Raw genomic sequence first — 23,458 nt, forward strand, 5'->3', positions numbered from 1 at the left:
TCACCCTGCTCTGGATGTCCCCTGTGCTCCAAGAGCAGTCCTGGCTGCTCAGGCTCTGACCAGGTGCATTTCTCACCACTTCCTGCCCTGGCCCCTGTCAGCACAGCTGAGTTTCTGCTCCAAAATACAGTTTTCATTTCTAAAATACTCATTTATGTCAGGTGATCTCAGGAGAAAATTCTGGTGGCCAATTGTGCCCTGCATAGCCCAGGGCCATAGGAAAACTCCTGTGGTTTTATCCCAGTGTAAGGCTGCACTTGTGGATGGGATTGATTAGGAATGAAGATAAAAACTCTGCCCCTTTTCCTGAGTATCAGGTTTCAAAAATGCACAGTTTGTCAACTAAACAAAGAGAAATGAAGGCTGCTACTTTGTGAGGGTGCTGCTGTTCCCTCCTGTGCCCCACTCCTCCCCTGAGGATGGGCATTCCTTGTTTTCCTCCTGGATTTGATTTTCCTCCACTTTCACTGCAGCTTGATGAAGCTGAAACAGCAAAGCCAGGCCATGAGGGCCAATTCCCAGTGGGAGCAGCCAGAACTGCTAAATCTGGATATTCCTGATGGCTCCAAAGCAGAACTGCTTTGAATTTCTCAGTGTCTGCAGCTACGGCTCCAAATCAGAGTGAAAACCTCGCAGTGCCCACAGTTGGACACCCTGTAACAAAGCTGCCAAACTGAAACAAAAGCTGCGGGGGCTGAGTTGGTTAAAAAACAATTCAAAGCTGTTCTCACCTTCTCTGCATCAATTTAAGAAGCAGCAGCAGGGTACTGAAGTTGTGCCAGATAAGGAGCTCTGCACGCTCACCTTCCCTGGATACACCTAGGAGAGCGTGGCAGTGAAAGCAAAGTCAGGGCGATAAAATTCCCTGGGTTTGGTTCTGAGATTCCCTGGGCTTGGCTGTGAAATTCCCTGGGTTTGGCTCTGAAATTCCATCTGTTTGGTTCTGAAATTCCATATGTTTGGCTCTGAGATTCCTTGGGTTTGGTTCTAAGATTCCCTGGATATGGTTCTAAGATTCCCTGTGCTTGGTTCTGAAATTCCTTGGGTTTGGTTCTAAAATTCCCTGTGCTTGGCTCTGAAATTCCCTGGGTTTGGTTGTGAAATTCTCTGGGTTTGGTTCTGAAATTCCATGTGCTTGGTTCTTGAATTCCCTGTGCTTGGTTGTGAAATTCCCCATGCTTGGCTCTGAAATTCCCTGGGTTTGGTTCTAAAATTCTCTGTGCTTGGTTGTGAAATTCTGTGTGTTTGGCTCTGAAATTCCCTGGGTTTGGTTGTGAAATTCTCCTGGGTTTGGTTCTAAAATTCCATGTGCTTGGTTCTTGAATTCCCTGTGCTTGGTTGTGAAAGTCCCTGGGTTTGGCTCTGAAATTCCCTGGGTTTGGCTCTGAAATTTCATGTTTTGGTTCTAAGATTCCCTGTGCTTGGCTCTGAAATTCCCTGGGTTTTGTTCCAAGATTCCCCATGCTTGGCTCTGAAGTTCCCTGTGCTTGGCTGTGAAATTCCTCATGTTTGTCCCTGAAATTCCATGTTTTTGTGCAGGAGAAGTGTTTCCAGTACTGGCCTGACCAGGGCTGCTGGACGTACGGCAGTGTCCGTGTGTCCGTGGAGGATTCCATGGTGCTGGTGGATTACACCATCCGCAAGTTCTGCGTGCACTCGGTGAGGCCCAGCTGCTCCCGGCCTTCCCCCTGCCCTGGGGGATGAGGAAAAGCTCAAATGTTCCCTTGGAAGGAATTGAGGCTGTTTGAGAAATCAGAATTTCAGAAATTTGGCTGATTTTAGCCAAAAATCACATAGTGATTTAGGCTAAATAACTGCGTGGTTGTTGGCTCTTGTTACTGTAAATTAACTTTTACCAATTGTTAATCACAAGGATTTTAATATATTTAGTTACTTTCAACTTCTTTTAAAACTACATGGTTATTTAGGCTAAATAACTGTGTGGTTGTTGGTTTTGCCATTGTAAATTAACTTTTACCAACTGTTAATCACAAAGATTTTAATATATTTATAATCACTTCTAGCTACTTTTAAAACACCCACATAGTGATTTAGGCTAAATAACTCTGTGGTTGTTGGCTTTTGCTATTCTAAACTAACTTTTACCAGTGGTTGTTGGCTTTGTTATTGTAAATTCATTTTTACCAACTGTTAATCACAAGGATTTTAATATATTTATAATCACTTTTAACTGCTTTTGATATAATAGTTGTGATCTGGCCCCTGTGGAACTTGGATTCTCACATCATCATTTATTAATTATATTTTCATTTATGACCAGTGTAATAAATATATTGTAGTTTTAACTATTATTTTAAATTATTTTATATTATTTTGTTATAGTTTTAACTATATTATAGTTTTAACTTTTGCAAAATATTAGAATATGTGTTATGCGTTTAACTTCTACAAAAATAGCTATAACTTTCAAACAATATTTTTGTTTTTGTAACTAACTAACAATACAAACAACTCAAACATATCTGTAAAATAACTAATACTGTCTGTATACTTAAATAACATTTAAAAAAAAATCGAGAATTATCAACTACTAAAACCACAAAAGCGATATGAAAAAGGAGATGTCACACTGAGTATCTGGGTGTTCCTGCAGCTCCAGGAGGGATGCAAAGCTCCAAGGCTGGTCACACAGCTCCACTTCACCAGCTGGCCGGATTTTGGGGTGCCTTTCACGCCTATTGGCATGCTGAAATTCCTGAAAAAAGTCAAGACCTTGAATCCTGCCCATGCTGGACCCATTGTGGTTCACTGTAGGTATGTGTGTGCTCCTCAGACCATTCTTGTGGCTTGGCCTGGAATTATTTATATATATTGAGATTTTTTAAACTTATTTTTAAGATTTTATGTATATTTCATATGTATTTTATATATTTATATTTATAGCTATATTTACTCACATATTTCTATTCAAGGGTAATAATCTGCTGAGTTTTTGAGAGCTGAGAGTAAAAACAATTTCCAAAGCTCTTTCTTTGCTGCCAGTTAAATACTCCAACAGAAGTTGTTGTTCTGCTGTTTGGGGTTTTTCTTTATGAGGGATCTCCATTGTTTGGTATAAATCTGTTCTTTGTCAGAAAAACAGACTGGTGATAGAAATCTGTGGCCTTTGCCACTCAGTGCTGCTCTGGGAATTCATCCCCCACTTCTCCCACAGTCAAATTGCAGTTTTTTAATGGAAATTAGCCATGAAATGCCTGAAAAGTTTGGAAGAAAGACTTGAATTCAAGAGACTTAAATGCTGCAATTTTAAAAATGTGCTTCATCCCAATCCAGAACCAATTCCCAGTCGTTGGTCACTCACACAGGCACATCTTGCTGCTAAACTGTTGAAATCTTTAATGAAACTAAAACCAAACTCCCAAACAGTTTGAAGAGAATAATTGCAACCTCTGCAGCAGCTGTAAGCTCACCCCAAGCAGGAAGTGGCTTTTCAGGAGCAATTTTCATTGCAAGGTTAGAGTAAAAAGAGCACAAGAGCAGAATGAAAAGAAAAGAACAGCTTTGTCTGTCTGGGTCTTGTCTTTGAGGCAAAAAAATAATGTAAATTCCTGTATTTGTCTCTTTTTCCTTGCTAGAAATACTCCCTGGAAATGTGTGATAGAGAAAAAGAGGGTGTTTGTCCTGCTGGGATTCACCTTCTCCCCCAGGTGTCATGAATAAAAAAACCATTTAGATGGGAAAAGTAGATTTGAGTGGTCTCAGTTGAGAATATTTTTATAGCCCTTTGCTGTGTGTGGAGTCTCATTCTGGGCTTGAGCTTTATTTGGCAGCAGCAGGAAATGCTGCTTGAGCTTGGTTTCACCAGCAGAAGGAAAGCCAAAAGCCAGGAAAATAGAAAATAATTTCACCAATACCTGCAGAGATTTCAATCCCAAGGGCCAGCAGAGCGCACGAGGCCGTTGTGTGCCGGGGTGAGAAGTGGAGCAGGACAGAGGTGACACTGAGCTTCCGCCCCCCCTCAGGATGTGACACCACTGAATTGTTGGGAAAAGGAAAGGGAAGCCATCAGCAGTGAGTAACCATCCATTTTTAGGGAGCTGTAGGGAAATCTGCCCCAGCCACCCAGGCCAAAAGCTCTGCACTGAGGTTTGGGAGGTGAATAAAACACTGACTTAGCATTTGGAAGTCAGGGAGGGAAAATGAGGAGTGGCAGGGTTTTCTGCTGATTCTTGTATTCTGTCAGCTTTTAGAAATAGGTTTTTTTTAGAAATAGAATTTTTTCAGTGGGTGGAGAAGGACTTTGAGGAATGGCTGAGTAAGGGATGCCACAAGCAGGCTAAGGATGGAGACACTCAGGAGGTGAAGATGGAGATGCTCAGGAGGTGAATGCCCAGGGGCAGGAAGTCACCAGCTTCAGCAGGAATGTGCAGGGATGGAATCCAGAATCCCAAATCCCAGATTTGGGAACAGGGCTGTGCAAAAAGGGATCGTGGCTGGAAAGGGAGGGAGGAGCTGAGCTGGGCTGAAACCTCCAGAAATGAGCAGTGAGGGACCAGTGGGAACTGGGGAGGGGAGATCTGTGCTCAGAGGTGGCTCCCAGGGCTGTCAGGAGGAGAACAATCTCTGTTGAGTGGGAATTAAGGCATTAGGACATGAGGGGGATTCCTTGTGGTGCCAGAGGGCCAAGAGGGATGGATGGAAGGGAGAGGGAAGGGAATCTCCATCATCTCTCCAGACCTCTGGAATAGCGGAGCTCGTGGGTTTTGGTTTCCCTGCTGGTAAAGGGTGTGTGGAAAGGAAAAAATTGCACTATAAATACAATCATTTTATTTTTCTGGTCTTATTGAAAGCCTGATGCTGCCTTGCTGAGAATTGCTTTGTATTTTTGAGCCCCTGAGGGGAGGGGAGGCGTTTTTATCGTGTTCCTGGAGGTGTTTGTGGCCACTGCAGCCAAGCAAACTGCCCAGAGGTTAAAGGAGAGCTGCTCATGACTAGTACAGGATGCCATGCCCTTTTCCTCTGGAAGGAAGAGCTGAAAGTCGCTGGAATTTTGTCATTTCTAACAGTCGTGCTCCCTCTCGTGGCTTTTAAGGATATAAAAACCAAAAAGTGTTCAGGGATGGTGACCTTGGGAAATGGGGAGCTAAAGATTCCTGAAAGAATAATTAAAATTTTATCTTAACCTTTAGAGTTATTATTATAGTTATTTATTTTATCTTAGCCTTATAGAGCTATTACAGAATTATTGGAGATGGTCAAGCAGATTTTCTTTTCAAATGTCTTTCTAAATTTAATTCTGATGCCATCAGCTGGGAAGAGCTGGGGTTTTATGCTAAAAACACTCCTCTTTTTTTGCTGTCCATGTTAAAATGAAAAAGGGGGAGGTTTAGACTGGATATTGGGAAAAAGTTTTTCACAGAAAGGGTGATAAAGTTCTGGAATGGCTGCCCAGGGAGGTGCTGGAGTCCCCATCCCTGGGTGTGTTTAACAAAGCCTGGATGTGGCACTGGGTGCCAGGGTTGAGTTGAGCTGTTGGGGCTGGGCTGGACTCGATGATCTTGAAGGTCTCTTCCAACCCAGTGATTCTGTGAATTCTGTGAATTTCTTCACTGAAAGGGTGACCAGGCATTGGGACAGGCCACAGGGGTGGAACCCATTCCTGAAGGGATTTAAAAGCTCTGTGGATGTGGCACTTGGGGACATGGTGGGGGGCTGCTGGACTAAAGGATCTGAGATCTAATGCTTCAATCCAGTGTGAGCATGAGGCTCACTGCTGCAGCAGTTCCTGCAGATTTGGGTGATTCCAGGAGGTTTTTGTGTGTTTGTATTGTGGCAACAACAGTCCCCTGAACAGGGAGTAATTAGCACTGATCCATGATTGCAGAAGGCTGATCCATTGCTTTATTGAGCTATACTGTATTATACTGTACTAATAAGAAACTCATAACCCTTACAGACTGTCCCATACAGCTTTGACCTAATTGGTCAATCTCTCCAAACACCATCCAGTGTCCAATTAACAAACCACCCTGTGGTAAATCATCTCCATAACACATTCCACAGGTGTCACTGACACATTTTCTGAAAAATCCCTTTGCCAGGAGTTTTCTCCTGAGAAGCTGAGAGGCCTCAGAAAAGAAGTGTAAACTAACATAATAACTATCTGATGGCTGTGGAATGTGGTCTGGAGATGGTTCACCAACAGGTGCATCTTGGATTGGGCTCATATGAGTTGTTTTTACTTGATGACCAGTCTTGGTCCAACTGTGTTGAGGCTCTGAGAGTCACAGATTTTTATTATTCATTCTTGTCTAGCCTTCTAATGTCTCCTTTCTTCTATTCTTTTAGTATAGTTTTAGTATAGCATTTTCTTCTAATATAATATATATCATAAAATAATAAATCACCCTTCTGAAACATGGAGTAAAGATTCTCATCTCTCCCCTCGTCCTGGGGATCCTCAAACACCATCACACAAATGTGCCCAACAGCAGGTGCAGCAAGTGGAGATAAGAATTGTTCTAATTCTATAGTTTTAGTATATCATTTTCTTTTAATATAATATATATCATAAACAATAAACCAGCCTTCTGAAACACGGAGTCAAGATTCTCATCTCTCCCCTCATCCTGGGGACCCTCAAACACCATCACACAAATGTGCCCAACAACAGGAGCAGCAAGCAGAGATGGGAATTGTTCTAATGCTTTCCCCTGAGCTTTCTCACAGGATAATCCTGTGAGAGGAGCGTGTCTCTGTGTGCAGAGGGTGTGTGATGACCTCGTGTTTGTCCCTCCCCAGCGCGGGCGTGGGGCGCACGGGCACCTTCATCGTCATCGACGCCATCATCGACATGATGCACGCCGAGCACAGGGTGGATGTCTTTGACTTTGTCTGCAGGATCCGCAACCAGCGGCCACAGATGGTCCAGACCGATGTGAGTGCACTCCAGTCACCCGAATTCCAGCTTTTCCTGGGCAGAGGGGGAAATGCTGCTGTGTTCCCATGCTGTTGTAGCTCAGTGCTCCAATTGGGAAATTGGAGCTTAGAGCAGCCTGGGATGTTGGAAGGTGTCCCTGTCCATGGCAGGGGTGGGATGGATGAGTTTTAAGGTCCCTTCCATCCCGAAACGTTCTGGGATTCTCTAATTCAAAAATGCACAAAGCTCAGTGAAGGATGTGGGGTGGTGCAGAAGATAGAGGTGGAGAAGACCACTGTGAAACACTTGATTTTTAGGAGTTATTTCTCATGGTTTTCCCATGCACATGAGAGTGGAATGTCAGAGAATATGAGTGGAAATGTGAGCAAAACAGGAAAACTCTGGTTTAGCATAATAATTTCTAATTATTGTTATGTTAATAATTAGGAGATTGTCACCAAACACTGACAAGACAAGGAGCAGTGGTTTTGAAGTTAGATGGGATATTGGGAATTAGGAATTGTTCCCTGGGAAGGTGAGGAGGGGCTGGGATGGAATTCCCAGAGCAGCTGGGGCTGCCCCTGGATCCCTGGCAGTGCCCAAGGCCAGGTTGGACATTGGGACTTGGAGCAACCTGGGACAGTGGGAGGTGTCCCTGCCATGGCAGGGGTGGCACTGGGTGGGATTTAAGGTCCCTTCCAAGCCAGACCATTCTGGGATTATTAAAAAAGTCCCAGAATTCCTCATTTTCCTCCCTTCCTCTTCCTCTCTGTCCCTTCCAGATGCAATATTCCTTCATTTACCAAGCCTTACTCGAGTACTACCTCTACGGTGACACGGAGCTGGATGTGTCATCCCTGGAAAAACACCTCCAGACTTCCCAAAATGCAGCCCCAAACCTGGTCAAAATAGGGCTGGAAGAGGAATTTAAAGTAAGTATGGAAATCTCTCCCATAGGATTTCCAAGATGCAAGCCAAGAGGATAAAAGTGTAACCTTAAAGGTGCATAAAAGGGAAGGAGTTGTTTTATGTGGTGCTTGTTGTGAATGGGGCCTTGCTGAACATTCTGTTCTCTAAACTCAGATTTTAATCTCATTCCCTCATTCAGAGCTGTGTCATTCCATGGCCTTTCCCTAAATGCTTTTTGTTTGTTTATAAAGAAAAGTGGAGTGATTCTCTGAATCTGGTGCAGGGTGCCAGATCAGATAATGCTGGAAGAGGAAGCTGGATTAGGTGCTCCTAATCTGCATCCCAGTGGGATTGTTAACTCTGAGGTATCTGACAGCAGGGAATGTACAGGGCTGGAGAAAAACATCAAAAAAAAAAACCCCAAAACCCCATTTCTTATCAGTGGAGAAACCCACAGATGAAGAAAACCACACTGGCTGTGTGTGATCATTGTTTAAATTATTTTAGTTCCCTGAAGGAATAGTTAGAATTTCTTTAATTATTATCCTTATGGTAAAATATTTATTTTCTGTGTAGTTTTAAAGTATTAATTGACATCTGGGTGTTAACTGGAGTTCTCTCTTTGCTTTAAAGAACTAATTTAACCAGAAATTGGGAACTGGGTAAAGAATATGATCTAAAAATAAGTTTGATGATAGAGCAACAAGTTCTAAAATCAACAGTATTGAGGGAAGGAAGATTGGATGGGATACTGGGAAGGAATTTTTGGCTGTGAGGGTGGGCAGGCCTTGGCACAGGGTGCCCAGAGCAGCTGTGGCTGCCCCTGGATCCTTGGAGGTGTCCAAGGCCAGGCTGGGACAGTGGGAGATGTCCCTGCCCATGGCACTGGATGGGGTTTAAAGTCCCTTCCAACCCATCCCATTCTGGGATGCTGTGACTGCTATTCTTTCTCAGTTCCTATAGCTAGGCCAGGGCAGTGGCTGCAGGCTCCCTGTGAGTGTGGCAGGGATTTTTACCCCACAAGGGCTCTGCAGGATGTGCTGGGTCTCACTGTGCTCTGTGCTCTCTGCAGAAGCTGACCAACGTGCGCATCATGAAGGAGAACATGAGGACTGGCAACCTCCCAGCCAACATGAAGAAAGCCAGGGTCATCCAGATCATCCCCTGTAAGAGCCCAGCTCCTCCTCTGCAGGGACAGTGCCAGGAATCCCTGGCTGGGAGCACACACTGGATCTGTGTGCTGGCAGAACCCAGCCCTGAGTTCCCCTTACAAACTCGTCTGTAAGAGATTCAGTGAACTGGGTTTTACTGAATCACCCTAAAATCTGTTACAGTCAGGGATTTGGAATTAAAGAACTCAGCAATTTCACCTGTTAAACCACCCCTTTTCTGTGTGGTTCCATGCACAGCCTGAGCAGCACTGGAATGTTTGCACCTGAGAATGAACATTTCACAAAAAAGATTGGGTGGGGTTTGTTCTTCCATGGGCAGTTGGCAAAAGTAAGACTGGACTCAGAATTAAGCCCAGACTTTTTTATTGGACTCGAAACTAAGCCCAGACTTTTTTTTTTTTTCCAGATGATTTTAACAGAGTGATTCTGTCCATGAAAAGAGGGCAGGAGTACACAGATTACATCAATGCTTCCTTCATAGATGTAAGTATACAACATTTTCATGCCTTTCCTTTCCAAATCTGAGATTTTGCTGCTGCTCATAAGTATTTTTAAAGAGGCACAATCAGCTTGGCTTGCAAAGAACATGGGCTTTGTTTATATGGGAGTTTCCAAATGCATTTCTTATCTGGTGTTTTTAATTTCAGCTTTAATGGTTGTGCAATTTAAACCTTGTTGTTAAATTTATAAACCAAACCTTTCATTCAATTCTGACCAAACAAATCAGCTGCACAATTACAGCCAGTGATTCCACTATCTGGGTCAGGTTAACAGGTGTAAATATTTGCTTTTCTGAGAAACAGAGAAGTCAGTGTTGAGCACAGGGAAAGCTGTGACAGTGTCTGGCAGCCAGCCTTTACTTGGGCAGAGCTGGATGAGTTCCAGGCTTTCTTCCCAGCTTCCTGTTGGAAGCTGAACACGGGATTGTGCCTTGTTTTTGTTGAAATATGAGAATTAATCATGTCCTTAAGCAGTGAAACCACGTTAGTGACTGTGGGCTGTGGATTTCACACAGATCACACCTGCATGGGAATAAGGAGAGGCTGGATGTGCCCTCAGAGCACTGGGGTTGGGTCACAGGTTGGACTCAACGGCCTCAGAGGTCTTCTCCAACCTCATTGATTCTGTGAAATTAAACTGAACCTCAAAACTTGAGGCAGAAGTTGATTCTAAAGAAAAGCTGGGAGCTGCTGTTGTGATGATCTTGTGAAATGTCATCCTGCAGCATCTCATCCCCTCAGCCATGACTGGAGAAATTCACCTTGAGCATTGTGAATTTGGAAAATTCCCCATCGAGTCCGACCATCCCCCAGCACTGCCCCATGTCCCCACGTGCCACCTCCACATGGCTTTAAATCCCTCCAGGATGGGCACTCACTGACATCTTCTGTGGGGAAATTCCCCCTAACACCCACCTTGCCCCTTCCCTGGTGCAGCCTGAGGCTGCTCCCGTCGTTCCCTGGGGAGAAGCCCCCGTTGAAGCCGCGATGTCCCCGTGGCCACCGTCCCTGTCCCCCGTGTGACCCCTGTCTCCCACAGGGCTATCGGCAGAAGGATTATTTCATTGCCACCCAGGGCCCCCTGCCTCACACGGTGGAGGATTTCTGGAGGATGGTGTGGGAGTGGAAGTGCCACACCATCGTGATGCTCACCGAGGTCCAGGAGAGGGAGCAGGTACGCAGGGAATGGGAAATGGGTCTGGGGAGGGCTCTCAGAGCCTGGCACAAGGCTCACACACACACCTCGAGATGGGAAATGCTGACTTAGAGATGCCATGGAATAGGACAGGCATTGTTGAGGGAGAAATGGAAATAGAAGCAGGTTTCAAAGGGCGGCCTTGCAAATAAGTCTGGGTACTTTGGAGAAATGGAACCATGAAAGGTGCATTGGAGTGGGAGCCACTGTTGTAGTTGAGATGGAGACAATACAAAGCAACAGACTCCATTTTCAGAAGGGTTCAAACTGGTTTTATTGTACCATGAATGCTTTTTATACATTCTGACAAAACTCCTAAATTTACACTTTACTCATTGGTCAGGAAAGACAAACAAAGAGCTCAATGGAATGGAATAGCAGGTTTCTCTTATTTATCCTTCTTTCTTTCTTGGTTTCTGTGTCAACATCCTTGGTAGGAAATTCTTTCAGGGGTAAACATGGATCAAACTTCTCTCTGGCTGACAGAAGTCACTGTAAAACCTCTCCCATAACCCAAGAGGGGTAATTTTAGATTGGCTTTAAGGCATTTACAGCATGGTGGGGCAAAAGCTGATAGGCCAAGAAACACTTATAGTGTATTGTAATTAGGAAATAGCCTCTGATTGTGATGGTGTGAATTATTCCATCTGTATTGTCTCACCCTTCCCACGAGACTGAAAATGGAATCAAAGTTTTTAAAAGGCCTCTCAGTTGCCCCATGTCTGGGTCAGAAAAGGGCCTGATCTGACTCGTGCCCCCCCTGCAGCCCCACACTTCCCCTTCCCACCTGCAAACCACGAGCAGCAATACTGGAGAAACAATTTTTTTTTGGTCTAAAAATTCCAGAAATCTGAATTTTTTTTGGCTTTTCCTAAAACGAGCTCTTGCTTCACTCTTTGGTGTGAGGCAGCATTACTGCTTTTTCTGGAATTGTCAGGAAACACCAAAAAAACTGCAGAATATTGTGATTTTTGAAAGCTTCCACTTTGCATCAAAGGATGCCTGACATGAGACAGAGTTTTGGGATTTGGGAATAAACTTTTGTGTAAACTTTTATCCCACTTGTCCCATTGCTCATTCTGAGCTTGTCCTAATTTGATTAAAATACAGGAATTAATTCATTATTTTATTTAAATAGAGAATTAATGTCATTAATTAATTAGTCCTATGCTGCAGCTTGAAAATTCTGGGTTCAACGAGGGTGTTGTGAGAAGTTTTTTCTTGGTGGTTTTGGGAGGTTTTTAACAACATTACCTTGCTTTCAGGAATTCCATTTATTATTCTACTCTGTTTTAAAGCAGTATTTGATATCTGGGCCTCCTGAGCCTTTTTCATCAAGATGATTTCCATTCAAGAAATACTTTATCACTGTATTCTTAGTGTTTAGAACACACTTATTATGCTGGATGTCACTTCTTATGCCAGAGATTCATGACAGTGTAGATAACTGGGGAAAATAAATCAAGGAATATTTGCAATTCTCTGGATTCTGCAGGAGAAATGCTGCCAGTACTGGCCATCAGAGGGCTCTGTGACTCACGGAGAGATCACGGTGGAAATCAAGAGTGACAGCCTGATGGATGCCATCAGTGTGAGGGACTTCCTGGTTACATATAACCCGGTAATTCTTTACAATTCCAGCGGGTTTTTGTTGTTGGGTTTTTTTTTATTTTTATTTTTCCCATCAGAAGGCATTTGCAAATCTGTTTATGTATCTTAAATTCTGTGATTTCTGTCTAAACTTAAATGGGGTTAACCAAAAGCGGGCATTAAGAGGAAGCTTATATGAGACAATTTTGTTAAAAGTATCTGAAAATTCTGATCAGTGAAACAGGTGGTTGCAAAGTTGGGGGTGGGTTTTGGGGTTTTTTTAAACTGTTTTGTTGCTGCTGTTATTCCTAGAATTTTCTGCCATCTCCCACATAGATGGGTACTCCTACATAGGTATCAAAGAAAATTTGATTCAAGATTTTTCCCAAAATTTGGGTTTGGGTTGGAAGGGACCTTAAAACTCATCTCACTCCACCCCTGCCATGGGCAGGGACATCTCCCACTGTCCCAGGTAAATTTTCCAAGCCCTGTCCAACCTGGCCTTGAACACTTGCAGTGTACCCTGAGTCCTCCCCAGAGGAAACAGCTGGGCAAACCCAAGGAAAATTGGAGAGGGGAAATTATCAGTGGGTGGGGGATTTAGAAGCAGAGCTGCCAGGGTAGAATCATGGAATATCACTGGCAATAAAATCACCAAGCTCCTTAATATGGTGCGGCCCAGGTTGCAGATTCTGCAGTGCAAAACGGCTGCTGCAGATGCTGCAGGCAGGAATTGTGTTTGCACCTGGGAGTGCTGATGGCTGAAAGGTGTTTTCCTGCTGGCAGAGCAACCAGGAGAAGCAGAGCAGGCTGGTCAGGCAGTTCCACTTCCACGGGTGGCCGGAGATCGGGATTCCTGCCGAAGGGAAGGGCATGATCGACCTCATTGCAGCTGTGCAGAAGCAGCAGCAGCAGACAGGGAACCACCCCATCACTGTGCACTGCAGGTGAGCCCCTCTGCTCCTCAGCTGGGCTGTCTGTGCCCCTGGCATTCCTCTGTGGTGGGAACTCAGCACATCACTCCAGATGTCCATAGTTACCGAGAGAGCCCTTGGGGGTCTCAGAAATCCTGGAATGTTGCCAGGAGTGTTTGGTGGCTTGATTTTGATCCATCCACGGAAGTGACAGCAGTGTGAAGACATGAGAATCACTTTAGAGTGAAGGGTCTAAAAAGGACACATTTATAGGGTGAAATATAAACTTTAAGGTTTTTAGTACAAGGGAGTTATGGAGACAAGATAGAAAGATCAAAGCATGTCTCGTCCTTCTTCTTTCTTCTTCTTGTCTTCCATTTTCTGTGGTGATGTTGGCACTTGGGGATTGGTTTATGGTGAAGGTGCACTTGCTAACATGGGTGAAAGGTATTGGAAAATAAAGGTAAATATCATGTACGTAGATTTTAGTATAAAAAGACATGACCGCCTCGTGGGTGGTCACGAGTGCCCTTGGCTGCCTTGCAGATCAGACCTCTGTTGGGCAGACAGAAAATTTTGTAGATAAGAAACAATAAACAATCTGAAGATGGAAAAGCTGAAGAGTCCAGACTCGTCCTTTGAAACACGTGCCACCCAAGAACCGCCCTGCCCGTGTCGGGGCAGAGACAGACAGACAGACCGGACACTCTTTGGTGGGGGTTTTTGAAGTTTGGAGTGAGTTAGAGACAGGACCTCTGAATTGTTTTAGATTATTTGATTTATTTTTATTGTTTTCTACCTAGACAGGAAGGGTGAGTTTGGCTCACATCCTCACTGCATGGCTCAGAAGGTCACAAGACCCTTAGTTACAACACCTTTTAAAGGATTTATTGACCAATAAAACACTGCCAACAAAGATATTTATGTTTTTGACCCAATCCTTAAATATTTCATCTTGTGGACCCATGCTACAGTGTGAGCTTTCTTAGCCAATCATGTTATGACACACAAACCTACAGTGCTGCATTCTAAACTCCTTGTTTAACTCTGTAACAACTTCTATTTCTTCTATATCCTAAACTCTAAAACTCTAAACTTCCTTTTACTTGGTTTAAGATGTCTCTGCTTTAAACTCTAAATCCACATTCTCCCTTCCAGCACCTGGGTTTGGAAGCCTTTTCCAAGGTCTCAGATCAAATCCTGGGTTTATTTCTAAGCTTTGGCTTACAGGCCCAAAGTTCTGAGAGTTCCTTGCATTGCAGATTCCAATGCTCTTTTTCCCATTTTATCCCACTTCATGCCAAAAAAAATTGTGTTTTCATTGCAGTGCTGGAGCAGGGAGAACGGGAACCTTCATAGCCCTGAGCAACATCCTGGAGCGGGTCAAGGCTGAGGGGCTCCTGGACGTGTTCCAGGCTGTGAAGAGCTTGAGGCTGCAGAGGCCACACATGGTGCAAACACTGGTATGGGATTTCCCAGGCCTTTGGAAGGGAGTTCTGGGTGTAAATGTTCCTGGGAAAGGAGAATAAAAGGGGTTTTTTTTGGCAGGTTGGCATAAATGATGCATGGTGGATGGGTGTGTACAAGGCATAACCAGGGTTTTACAGGGGGTTTTGGAGCATGTCTAAAAATACAATTTGGTTACATATTCTCTGACTTTTAGGAACTTGAGGCAGTGAAACGAAACGTATTTTGAGTGTTGCAGGTGATAAAATATATTAAGTAACCTTAAAATGTCTGGGCATAAACTGGAATCACAGAATGGTTTTGACTGGAAGGGACCTTAAAGCTCATCCCATTCCCAGCCCTGCCATGGCAGGGACACCTTCCACTACCCCAGGCTGTTACAAGCCCTGTCCAGCCTGGCCTTGGGCACTCCCAGGGGTGTGGGAATCTTTGGAAATGTCTCTGACTTGTTTAAAATCTTTAAAGTTTTCCTTCAAGTCATCTCCAACTACTCTTTGAGCCTTAGTTCAGATGCTTTTCCATATTAAGTAAACATAAAAAAGTTTTTTGAGACTTTTCTTAACTTGAAAATACATAAAAATATTTTTGATTTCCATAGCAGCTCTCATTCAGCAGCTGAAACCTCTTATAAACAATTACCTCAAACCCTTTTTCCAGGGATGTTCTCTGCATCCCACAGATAGGAAGAACAGGGATGAAGAAATGGAATTGGGTTATCCATGCTCAGGCTGAGAGAGGGATGGGTGGGATATTGGGAAGGAATTCCTCCCTGGGAGGGTGGGGAGGGGCTGGGCTGGAATTCCCAGAGCAGCTGTAGAGTTTCCTTCCACAGCTGCTGAAGGAAAGTGATGCTTTAGCAATAATCTAAATCTGGGCTTTCCCACATCCCCCACTGGTTCTGTCGGGCAGCTGTCCAGAATGAGAAGAACTGACTTGAAATTAATTCTTAGGCTCTGGAATAAGCATGATTGTCATATTTTATATTATTTGCTGAAGAAATCCTTCCCTGGCAGGGTGGGCAGCCCTGGCACAGGTGCCCAGAGCAGCTGGGGCTGCCCCTGGATCCCTGGCAGTGCCCAAGGCCAGGCTGGACACTGGGGCTGGGAGCACCTGGGACAGTGGGAGGTGTCCCTGCCATGGCTGGGGGGGCACTGGGGGGATTTAAAGTCTCTTCCCACCCAAACCATCCTGGGATTTTCTGATTCCCTGATCATCCCTGGGCAGTGCTCAGGAGTTTCTGCTGTGAGCAGCTGGGTTTAAATCAAAAGCCAGGCCTAAGAACTGATTCAGTTTAAGAAGCATTTCTGAAAAAGCTCAAGAAATCATTTGAACTAAAGAGCAAGGATCAGCCTGTGTCTGACCAAAGAAAACAAACCATTGGTTTTATTTAAAATAATAACCAGAAATCAGACTAACTGGTCTCTGTTAGGACATACTGAATTTATCCCTGGGATTTGCAGAATTCATGAATTTTATTGTAACCAAAAGCGCATTTTGATCTCTTTTCCTTGTTTTCCAGGAACAGTATGAATTCTGCTACAGAGTGGTACAAGATTTCATCGACATCTTTTCAGATTATGCTAATTTCAAATGAGAATTCTGCCTTATTTTTTAATTTGTCTGTATAAATAGTTGTATATTATGTTAATTTATTCTGTGTCACTTGGATTGTCAACTGAACTGTAAATACAACGTTGTGCTGGCTCTAAAAGTTGCATTTGCTGTATAAAGTTGTTTCTTAAATATAAATATCTTCTAAAGTAAAGTATAATGTTCCTATACTGTATAGCACTGTAAGATGGGATAGAAATCTTTATTCTAAATAACAAAAAATTAATTATTGGGGGTTTTTTTCCTTTGAATTTTGCCACTCATAAATATTTATCAACAGCGTTATCTCCCAATTCTTGAATTTTTGACGAGTGATTTACAGTTCATCCTCAAAAAAGTGAATTTGGGTGCACATGATTGAACATATTTTGTTCATCTGGAAAATATGTTCACCATGAAAAGAGTTATTTATTTTTCCAGGCTGTTTTAAAGAGCCTCCAGGTTTTGTTGGATTTTGAGTCTTACTGTCCATAGGAAAAAATCAGTAGAAATACAGATTTGAATTTTTGAATTAACAGAATTTTCAAAGCCCTATTCATTTGGGTTTTTTGCCCAAATAATGTTTAATTTGACTTAGAAAGGCAATAATGTGATTTTCAGAACATTTTGCATATTTCAAAAGTATATTTTGCAGCACCTGAACTTGTCTACTTGAAGAGAAAGGCCAGAAATTAAGTTAAAAGCTTCTCTTCTCTATAAACACCTGCATAATTTCTCACTTCTTTAAAATAAGAGATGAACTCTTATTCCTAGATTTGACTCAGCAGGATAATTAAGAGGTAAAAATTGGGAAAAAAACATTTTATGAACAGTTCAATGCCAGAAACATTGAGTATTGTAGCAAAAGTTCCTCCAGGTTCTTACCCTCCCAGAAATGTTATCAAAAAAGGACTTTCTTAAAGAGGTTTAGAGTTGTGTACAGAGATATATTTTTATTGAAAGTACTACTGAGAATAGAATTGGTGACAGAAAATATAAAAGTTTTTATTACAGCCCTGACCAGGGGCTGGGAAATCCCCAAAATCACAGGGCACCCGAATGTTGAATAATTACCAAATTTATCTCTCCCACTCTTCCCAAAGCATCTCTGAGTTAATGAGCACAAAGGGGTGAATCTGTAATGAATTAAATAACAAATATGCAGCAGTTCTGTCTCGTCCAGCCAGGCTTTGGCCATGCAGCATCAAAGCCTAATTTCAAACAAGCAGCTTAACCTGAGCTTCTCCCTGCTGTTCTTGCACTATTTTATCCCATTCCAGTAGAATCTCCTTGCCCCTTGGAGCAATGCAAGGGGATGGGAAGGTGTCCCTGGGTCTCCTTCCATTCCAGCCTGGCTGGAAAAGGTTTGGGATGGGAATTCCTGAGCCCCCAGTCCCCACAGTGCCATTGGCTGTTCTTGTCTTCCCATTGCTGCACTCCTGTATTTATTTGTACAGTAAATTATGCACTTCAGAAACGAGATTGGTTAAAGACTAAACCTCACTCGTGAGTCTCTATGAGAAGAAACACTCAAGGTTGGGTACTGAAAGTGGAGCTGAGGAAGGGCATGTTCCTGAAATTCCATCCAAATGGAAAGAGCCAGAATAAATTCAGCCTGGAAATTATAGTTTGATTTAGAGCAAAGGCTCCCCGAGGCTGGAGAGTAATGCAAAGGAATTCCCATTTTCTGATCCTCATGTCAGGATCATTTCCAACCATTTAGCCCACATTTGAATAATCATTTGTCAGAATTTGAGGTCTCTAAGGTAAAAACTTGGGGTGAGTTGTACATGAAGTCAGTCTCAGTGCAGGGAGACTCCAAAAAATTGGAAAATAATGCAAAGGAATTCCTATTGTATGATCCTGATGCCAGGATCTTTCCAACCATTTAGGGGGCATTTTAATAATAATAATAATAATAACAATAATAATAATAATTTGTCTGTTGGGCAGATTTGTGGGTCCCTTTGGTGAAAACTGGGGTTGTTTCCTGAAGTCAGTCTCAGTGCAGGGAGATCCAAAAGGTTGGAGAAGTAAGGAATTCCCATGTTATGCTCCTGATGTCAGGATTTTGCTGACCCTTCAGCCAGCATTTGAACAATAATAATTTGTGTGTTGGGCAGATTTTGGGGCCCCTGAGGTAAAACCTTGGGTTGAGTTGGCCATGAGCTTGATCTCAGTGCAGCAGTGATGGGGCGTGGGGGTCCCACAGCCCCCAGGAGCTGCAGCACAACTCCCACGGGGTTCCCTAACGGCCTCCTTCCAACCAGGAGCAGGATGGAGCTCAGCTGGAACACCAAATCCTCGGTGGGTACTCGGATTTTAGTTGATAACCAGAGTGAGAAATGCCTAAAGCAGAATTCAGAGCTCCCAGCTGTAGGTCCGTGAAGGTTTCTGTGGAATTTGAAGAGCTCCCTCGGCAGTCACCGCATGTGCTCGCTGGCCGGAGCTCTGGGGAGGGTCTGGGTGGATTGGAATTTTCCTCTGACTCTCTGTCTTTTGAATTCCTTCAAAAGGCCCAATAGTTGGATTGGAAGTGTCCTTCTGATCTGTCTGTGCTTTTGGTCACTGTGTGACTTGGACTGTTCATGTGTTCAGAAGGTCCCAGCTCAGCTCAGCGTTGAAGCGTTCGCTTCCCCACGCCCTCATCCCGCCATCCATGGGTGCCGTGGGCTCCCTGTCCCCAGAGCAATCCCTTCAAAGTGCTTGGCTGACTTGGGCCTTAATGAAGAATGCATACTGTAATTAGCAGTGTTTTTTAGGCTATTTTTATGTATTTTTTTAAACTTTTAAAATGAGCCTGACCACCCCGTGTTCAGTCTTTTGAAATGTTTGCGTTTCCCTCGTCCCATTTTTCATGTAAAGTTACTGGAACTTTTCTGTATAACCAAAATGTATTTAATTTGTCAAATCTTTATAATATATGTATGTATTATACAGTTTCAGCTCTTAGTATTTTCTTTTCTTACATTTCTAATTTGATCTTGCTGTGTTTTTAATGCCGGTGAATGTGGCTGAATTATTTGTATATGCAAATTGCAAGATCTAATACATTCTGATGCAAGAACAAAGCTTCCTTTTTATTCTCCACCTGCATTATTTCCTTTAAATCTTTTAATTTCATTCCTGTGTTGTGTGTTCATTTGAATTAAGCATTCTAAAAGAACTGAAATCCATTATCTAGATAAGTAATTTTTCAGTGCTTATCTGCAGCTGTTTGGGAGTAAAATTCTGATTTATTTTGGGACTGAACATTGTGCATATAAAGGGTGTAGAAAGTCATGGAAACAGTTGGAATCCAGGTCTTCCAAAATGTCCCCATAAGTGGGATCTGATGAAGTAAGTACAGTAAAATTAAGTAAATATTTATATTAAGTAAAATAATCCTGTGTTAAACTGTGGTGTCATACCAAGATAAGAATAGGATCTAAACTTCCAGCTGTGTCACCAGTGATGAATTGAAAGTTCACTCGAATTAACAGTAATTTCTTAATTCATTTTGACAAGTTTTGCATTGGACATCTTGCTAAAATTAACCCTGAAGTCCCTGCTGTTGTAACAAGAGGGGGAGGTTTGTGTAAAGCAGGAGTAACTGCTCAGGGGTTCCATGCTAATGTCAGATCAAACAGGATTTCATGCAGCCTGATCTCTGTTCGACCCTTTTCTGTCTCCCCTGCTCCACCCCACATCTCCCATTTGGGAGATGCCTCTTCAGGGTAGATAATTCTAGGATTTATTTTTTGGGGGAAGAAATTGTTGGGAAGAAATTTGTTGTTGGGAAGAAATTTCCTGCATGTCCTTCCTTGGCATTGTTCTAACACTGGCAGGATGAGAGGAAATGGCCTCAAATTGTGCCAGAAGAGGTTGGGAAATTAAAATTTCTTCATGGAAAGGGTTTTACAGCATTTGGAAAATGCCTGGGGCAGTAGTGGAGCCCCATCCTTGGAAGTGTTCAAAAAATGTGTGGATGTGGCATGGAGGACATGGGTTAGTAGTAAACTGGTTGGTGGTTGGATTTGATGTTCTTTTCCAAACTTAACAAATTGATTCTAATTTGCCATTGCATGTAAAAGCTGTTAATTTTTTTAAAATTATCCCATAGGAGTTAATAAAATATTTTTGATTGGGTGATATGCTTTTATGCAGCTTGTGCAACCACTGGAGGTAACAGTGTGTGAGGACAGGCAGGTGCCTTGGTGTGCTCTCAGAAAACAGAAGAATCTCAAATATTTATCAGTTATTAGTTGACTGTTGGTTAATTGAAATAAATAGTGATAATTGCAATTGTTGATCACACAGCAAACATGGATGTTTTTGTACTCTGATGGTGATACAGTTGGTTTTTTCCTACTTTTAAACATTACAAAAAAGATACCATAAAGACCTTCTGGTTCCTTATCTGGTTCCGTTTTTAGAAAGTCAACTTTTAGGAAAAAAAATGCAATTTAATTGTAAACTGTCCATGAAATAAATTGAGTTTAATGGGATATTTAAACAGTATAAACGAAGGCAGATCACAGAGGTGTTTGCTCTGCACAAATGTCAAGCTCTGTTTTGCCTGATGCAGAAATTGTTGAATTGAGAATTTTCCAGGCCACTGAACTTCTTGGGGAGTGTTCTTCATCTGAGGAATTAAAGGATTAGGATGTAATTTAGATCTTCTGGTGAGAGCTTCCTTCTAATGACTTTTATCCATTTTCTGTGCTGCTTTGCCCAGAGGAGGGGAATTACTCAGTCATTAATCGAGTTGACACCTTGCCAAGGAAGTTCTTTGTGCAAAGAATCCTTTTCACCTGTTTCCATTCACGAGAAACAACTCCAGCATTTTCCTGAATTTTCCTGAATTTTCCAACTATCCAGAAACATGGAACAGAAGATTCCAAGCTGGGCCTTCTCACCAGCTGGGTGGACAAAAAGCAAGGAGAACTCTCCCAGGTGGGGAGAACTCGAGGAGGAATTGTTGAGCGTGAGATTTTCCAGTTGAGGTTTTTATAGAAATCTGTCCTTGCAAAACCTGGAGGGAACCTGTGAAAAAGATGGAGAGGGACTGTTTGTGAGAGCATGGGGTGCCAGAGAATGATGGAGATTGGGAAGGAATTGTTCCCTGGGAGGGCGGGCAGGGCAGACCCTGTCAAAGTCAGGTTCTGTGCATGAATAGCAGCACTCCAAAATTCTGGGTGCAATGTGTCAGTGAAATAAATGATGATTTTAAGAGAGATTTGTTGCAAAAATTTCAGGGGTAATCATGAGACTTCTCATCCCTGGCCTTGGCTTTGCACAGTGTGAGTGGCCTGAATATTTATTTACTTTATACCCTGCAAAAGCCCTAATTTAGGCAAAGCTTTCACCAGAATTTGTGCTTTTTAAAGTAAAAACCACAGCACAAATCTGTAAATAAGCTTCATTCAGTGCTCCCACACCACCTGTTCAACACTTGAATAAATAACTCTGTATGAGGATCCTGATGTGAGAAATTAAAATGCTGATTTTTTTAATTCTCTGTCAAGGAGTTTCAAGCACTGACTTTATTTTTACTTCATGCTGGATTCAGGTGTATTTATCTAAATTAAATGTTTCCAAATTAACCTACCAGCAAATTTAAACCTTGGAGAAAATGCCTTCTTTTTTTTGTTGTTGTTTTTTTCCCTCCTGTAAATCTGCTTTGGTAAATATTTGTACAGATGCTGTTTCAGAGAGCACTGCTGCTCTTGGAGACATTGAAAATCTTTGTTATAATTTGTGTTTTCCTCTAAATATTGCACATCACAAAAGCTGTGGCACCACTGTAAATCACGCCAGAAAATACAATTATTGCCACAGTGCAGGTGTGTTTATTTATTTGTGCTGTTTGATCACATGGGGGCTGGCAGAGACTGCAACAAATTCAATTTCTAAGAGTTTTTCTGCTAGAAATTGTTTTTAGATACATCATTCAGGACCCCCAGGAAGGATTTTTAAATTAGCAATGATACCCAATTAGATAATTAGATACAAAATAGAATCCTGACTTTGGTATGGTTTATATCTAAATTAAAGATTGTCCAGTAGCACACAGATACTATTATTATTATTATTAGTAGTAGTAGTAGTAGTAGTAATAATAATAACAATAATAATAATAATAATAATCATCTGAGCTAAATTAAAGGCCCACCAAAACTTACAAAATAGACTTCAAAGTCATTTATTTCAAAAAAAACACATTTAAAAAGCTGCTTACATCTAACTGTATCACATCTAAAGTCATCACAGCATATAAAATAGTCTTTGAGGCAAGCTAGAAAATAAAACAGGAGTAAAATCAAAAGTTCTGCTTTGTAAAAGATCTGAATAGTAGAATTTTATCCCCTGAAGCACACAAGGCTGGGTGACCTTGTCCTGTATCCCCTTCCCGAGCATCAAACTTGGAATGAAGGTCACATTTCAGATCTCAATAATGCATTGTTGTTGTTGTTGTTGTTATTGTTACTATTAATAGGGTTTTTTTTCTTTTCTTCTGTCTTCAATCACAGAACAACACAGTGTTCATATTGATTCTTGGCCTCAGAGATCCTCAAATTCCAGTCTCAGTAACAAATTCCTGTTTGGGAGCAGAGATGGGGATCAGCTTTATATCTAAATTAAGGTAACTAACTTGCTGATTCAACTGGATTTAAAATACTAATTTAACCTTTGCTGCTGTTCACTTGCTCCTTATATTCTTCTCCCCCTCACCTTTGTGATTAATAGTATTTTTGTGGCTAGTACTATTTTAATCTGATCAGACACAGATGCTGAACTCACTTTATAAAGCCTAAGTGAAGCTGAATCGATATAAAGTGAATCTGGGTGTGTTTTGCTGATCTGGGCAGGTGAAAATTTGGGACCACTGAGCTCCCTGCAAGTCCCCCTCCCTCAGAGAGGGGCTGGATTGGTTCAGGTTTAGGTTCAGGTACAGATTCAGGTAGAGATTCAGGTACAGGTTCATGTACAGGTGCAGCTATGGACAAAGATTCAGGTGCAGATACAGGTATGAGCACAGGTAATTTTTTGGGTACAGATCCAGGTACAGGTGTAGGGACAGGTTCATGTACAGACTCAGGCACAGGCACAGATTCATGTACAGGTATAGACACAGGTGCAGGTACAAGCACAGCTTCATGTACTGGTTCATGTACAGATACAGGTTCAGATTCAGGTACAGGGTCAGATTCAGCTGTGGTCAGAGGTACAGGTTCGGGTACAGGTAGAAGTTCATGTAC

At 42.4% G+C, this 23,458-nt stretch overlaps 1 protein-coding gene across 5 annotated transcripts in view; it reads left to right on the forward strand.

Annotated features, from left to right (window-relative positions):
* The window catches only part of PTPRE (protein tyrosine phosphatase receptor type E), a 92,366-nt gene extending 73,026 nt beyond the window's left edge, over positions 1-19,340 (forward strand). For all 5 annotated transcript variants that reach the window (XM_071446123.1, XM_071446124.1, XM_071446121.1 and 2 more), the window contains exons 10-20: positions 1,540-1,659; positions 2,615-2,775; positions 6,763-6,898; positions 7,663-7,812; positions 8,862-8,955; positions 9,368-9,444; positions 10,501-10,635; positions 12,152-12,277; positions 13,033-13,193; positions 14,488-14,623; positions 16,147-19,340. In XM_071446123.1, the coding sequence (XP_071302224.1) occupies positions 1,540-1,659; positions 2,615-2,775; positions 6,763-6,898; positions 7,663-7,812; positions 8,862-8,955; positions 9,368-9,444; positions 10,501-10,635; positions 12,152-12,277; positions 13,033-13,193; positions 14,488-14,623; positions 16,147-16,221 (1,371 nt within the window). In that variant the 3' untranslated portion in view covers positions 16,222-19,340. The remainder of the gene's footprint in view (positions 1-1,539; positions 1,660-2,614; positions 2,776-6,762; positions 6,899-7,662; positions 7,813-8,861; positions 8,956-9,367; positions 9,445-10,500; positions 10,636-12,151; positions 12,278-13,032; positions 13,194-14,487; positions 14,624-16,146) is intronic.
* Positions 19,341-23,458: the final 4,118 nt, after the last annotated feature.

Source organism: Agelaius tricolor, unplaced genomic scaffold, assembly GCF_023055355.1.
Source record: "Agelaius tricolor isolate 1412-34295 unplaced genomic scaffold, bAgeTri1.0.p SCAF_22, whole genome shotgun sequence".
Classification (NCBI taxonomy): Eukaryota; Metazoa; Chordata; class Aves; order Passeriformes; family Icteridae; genus Agelaius; species Agelaius tricolor.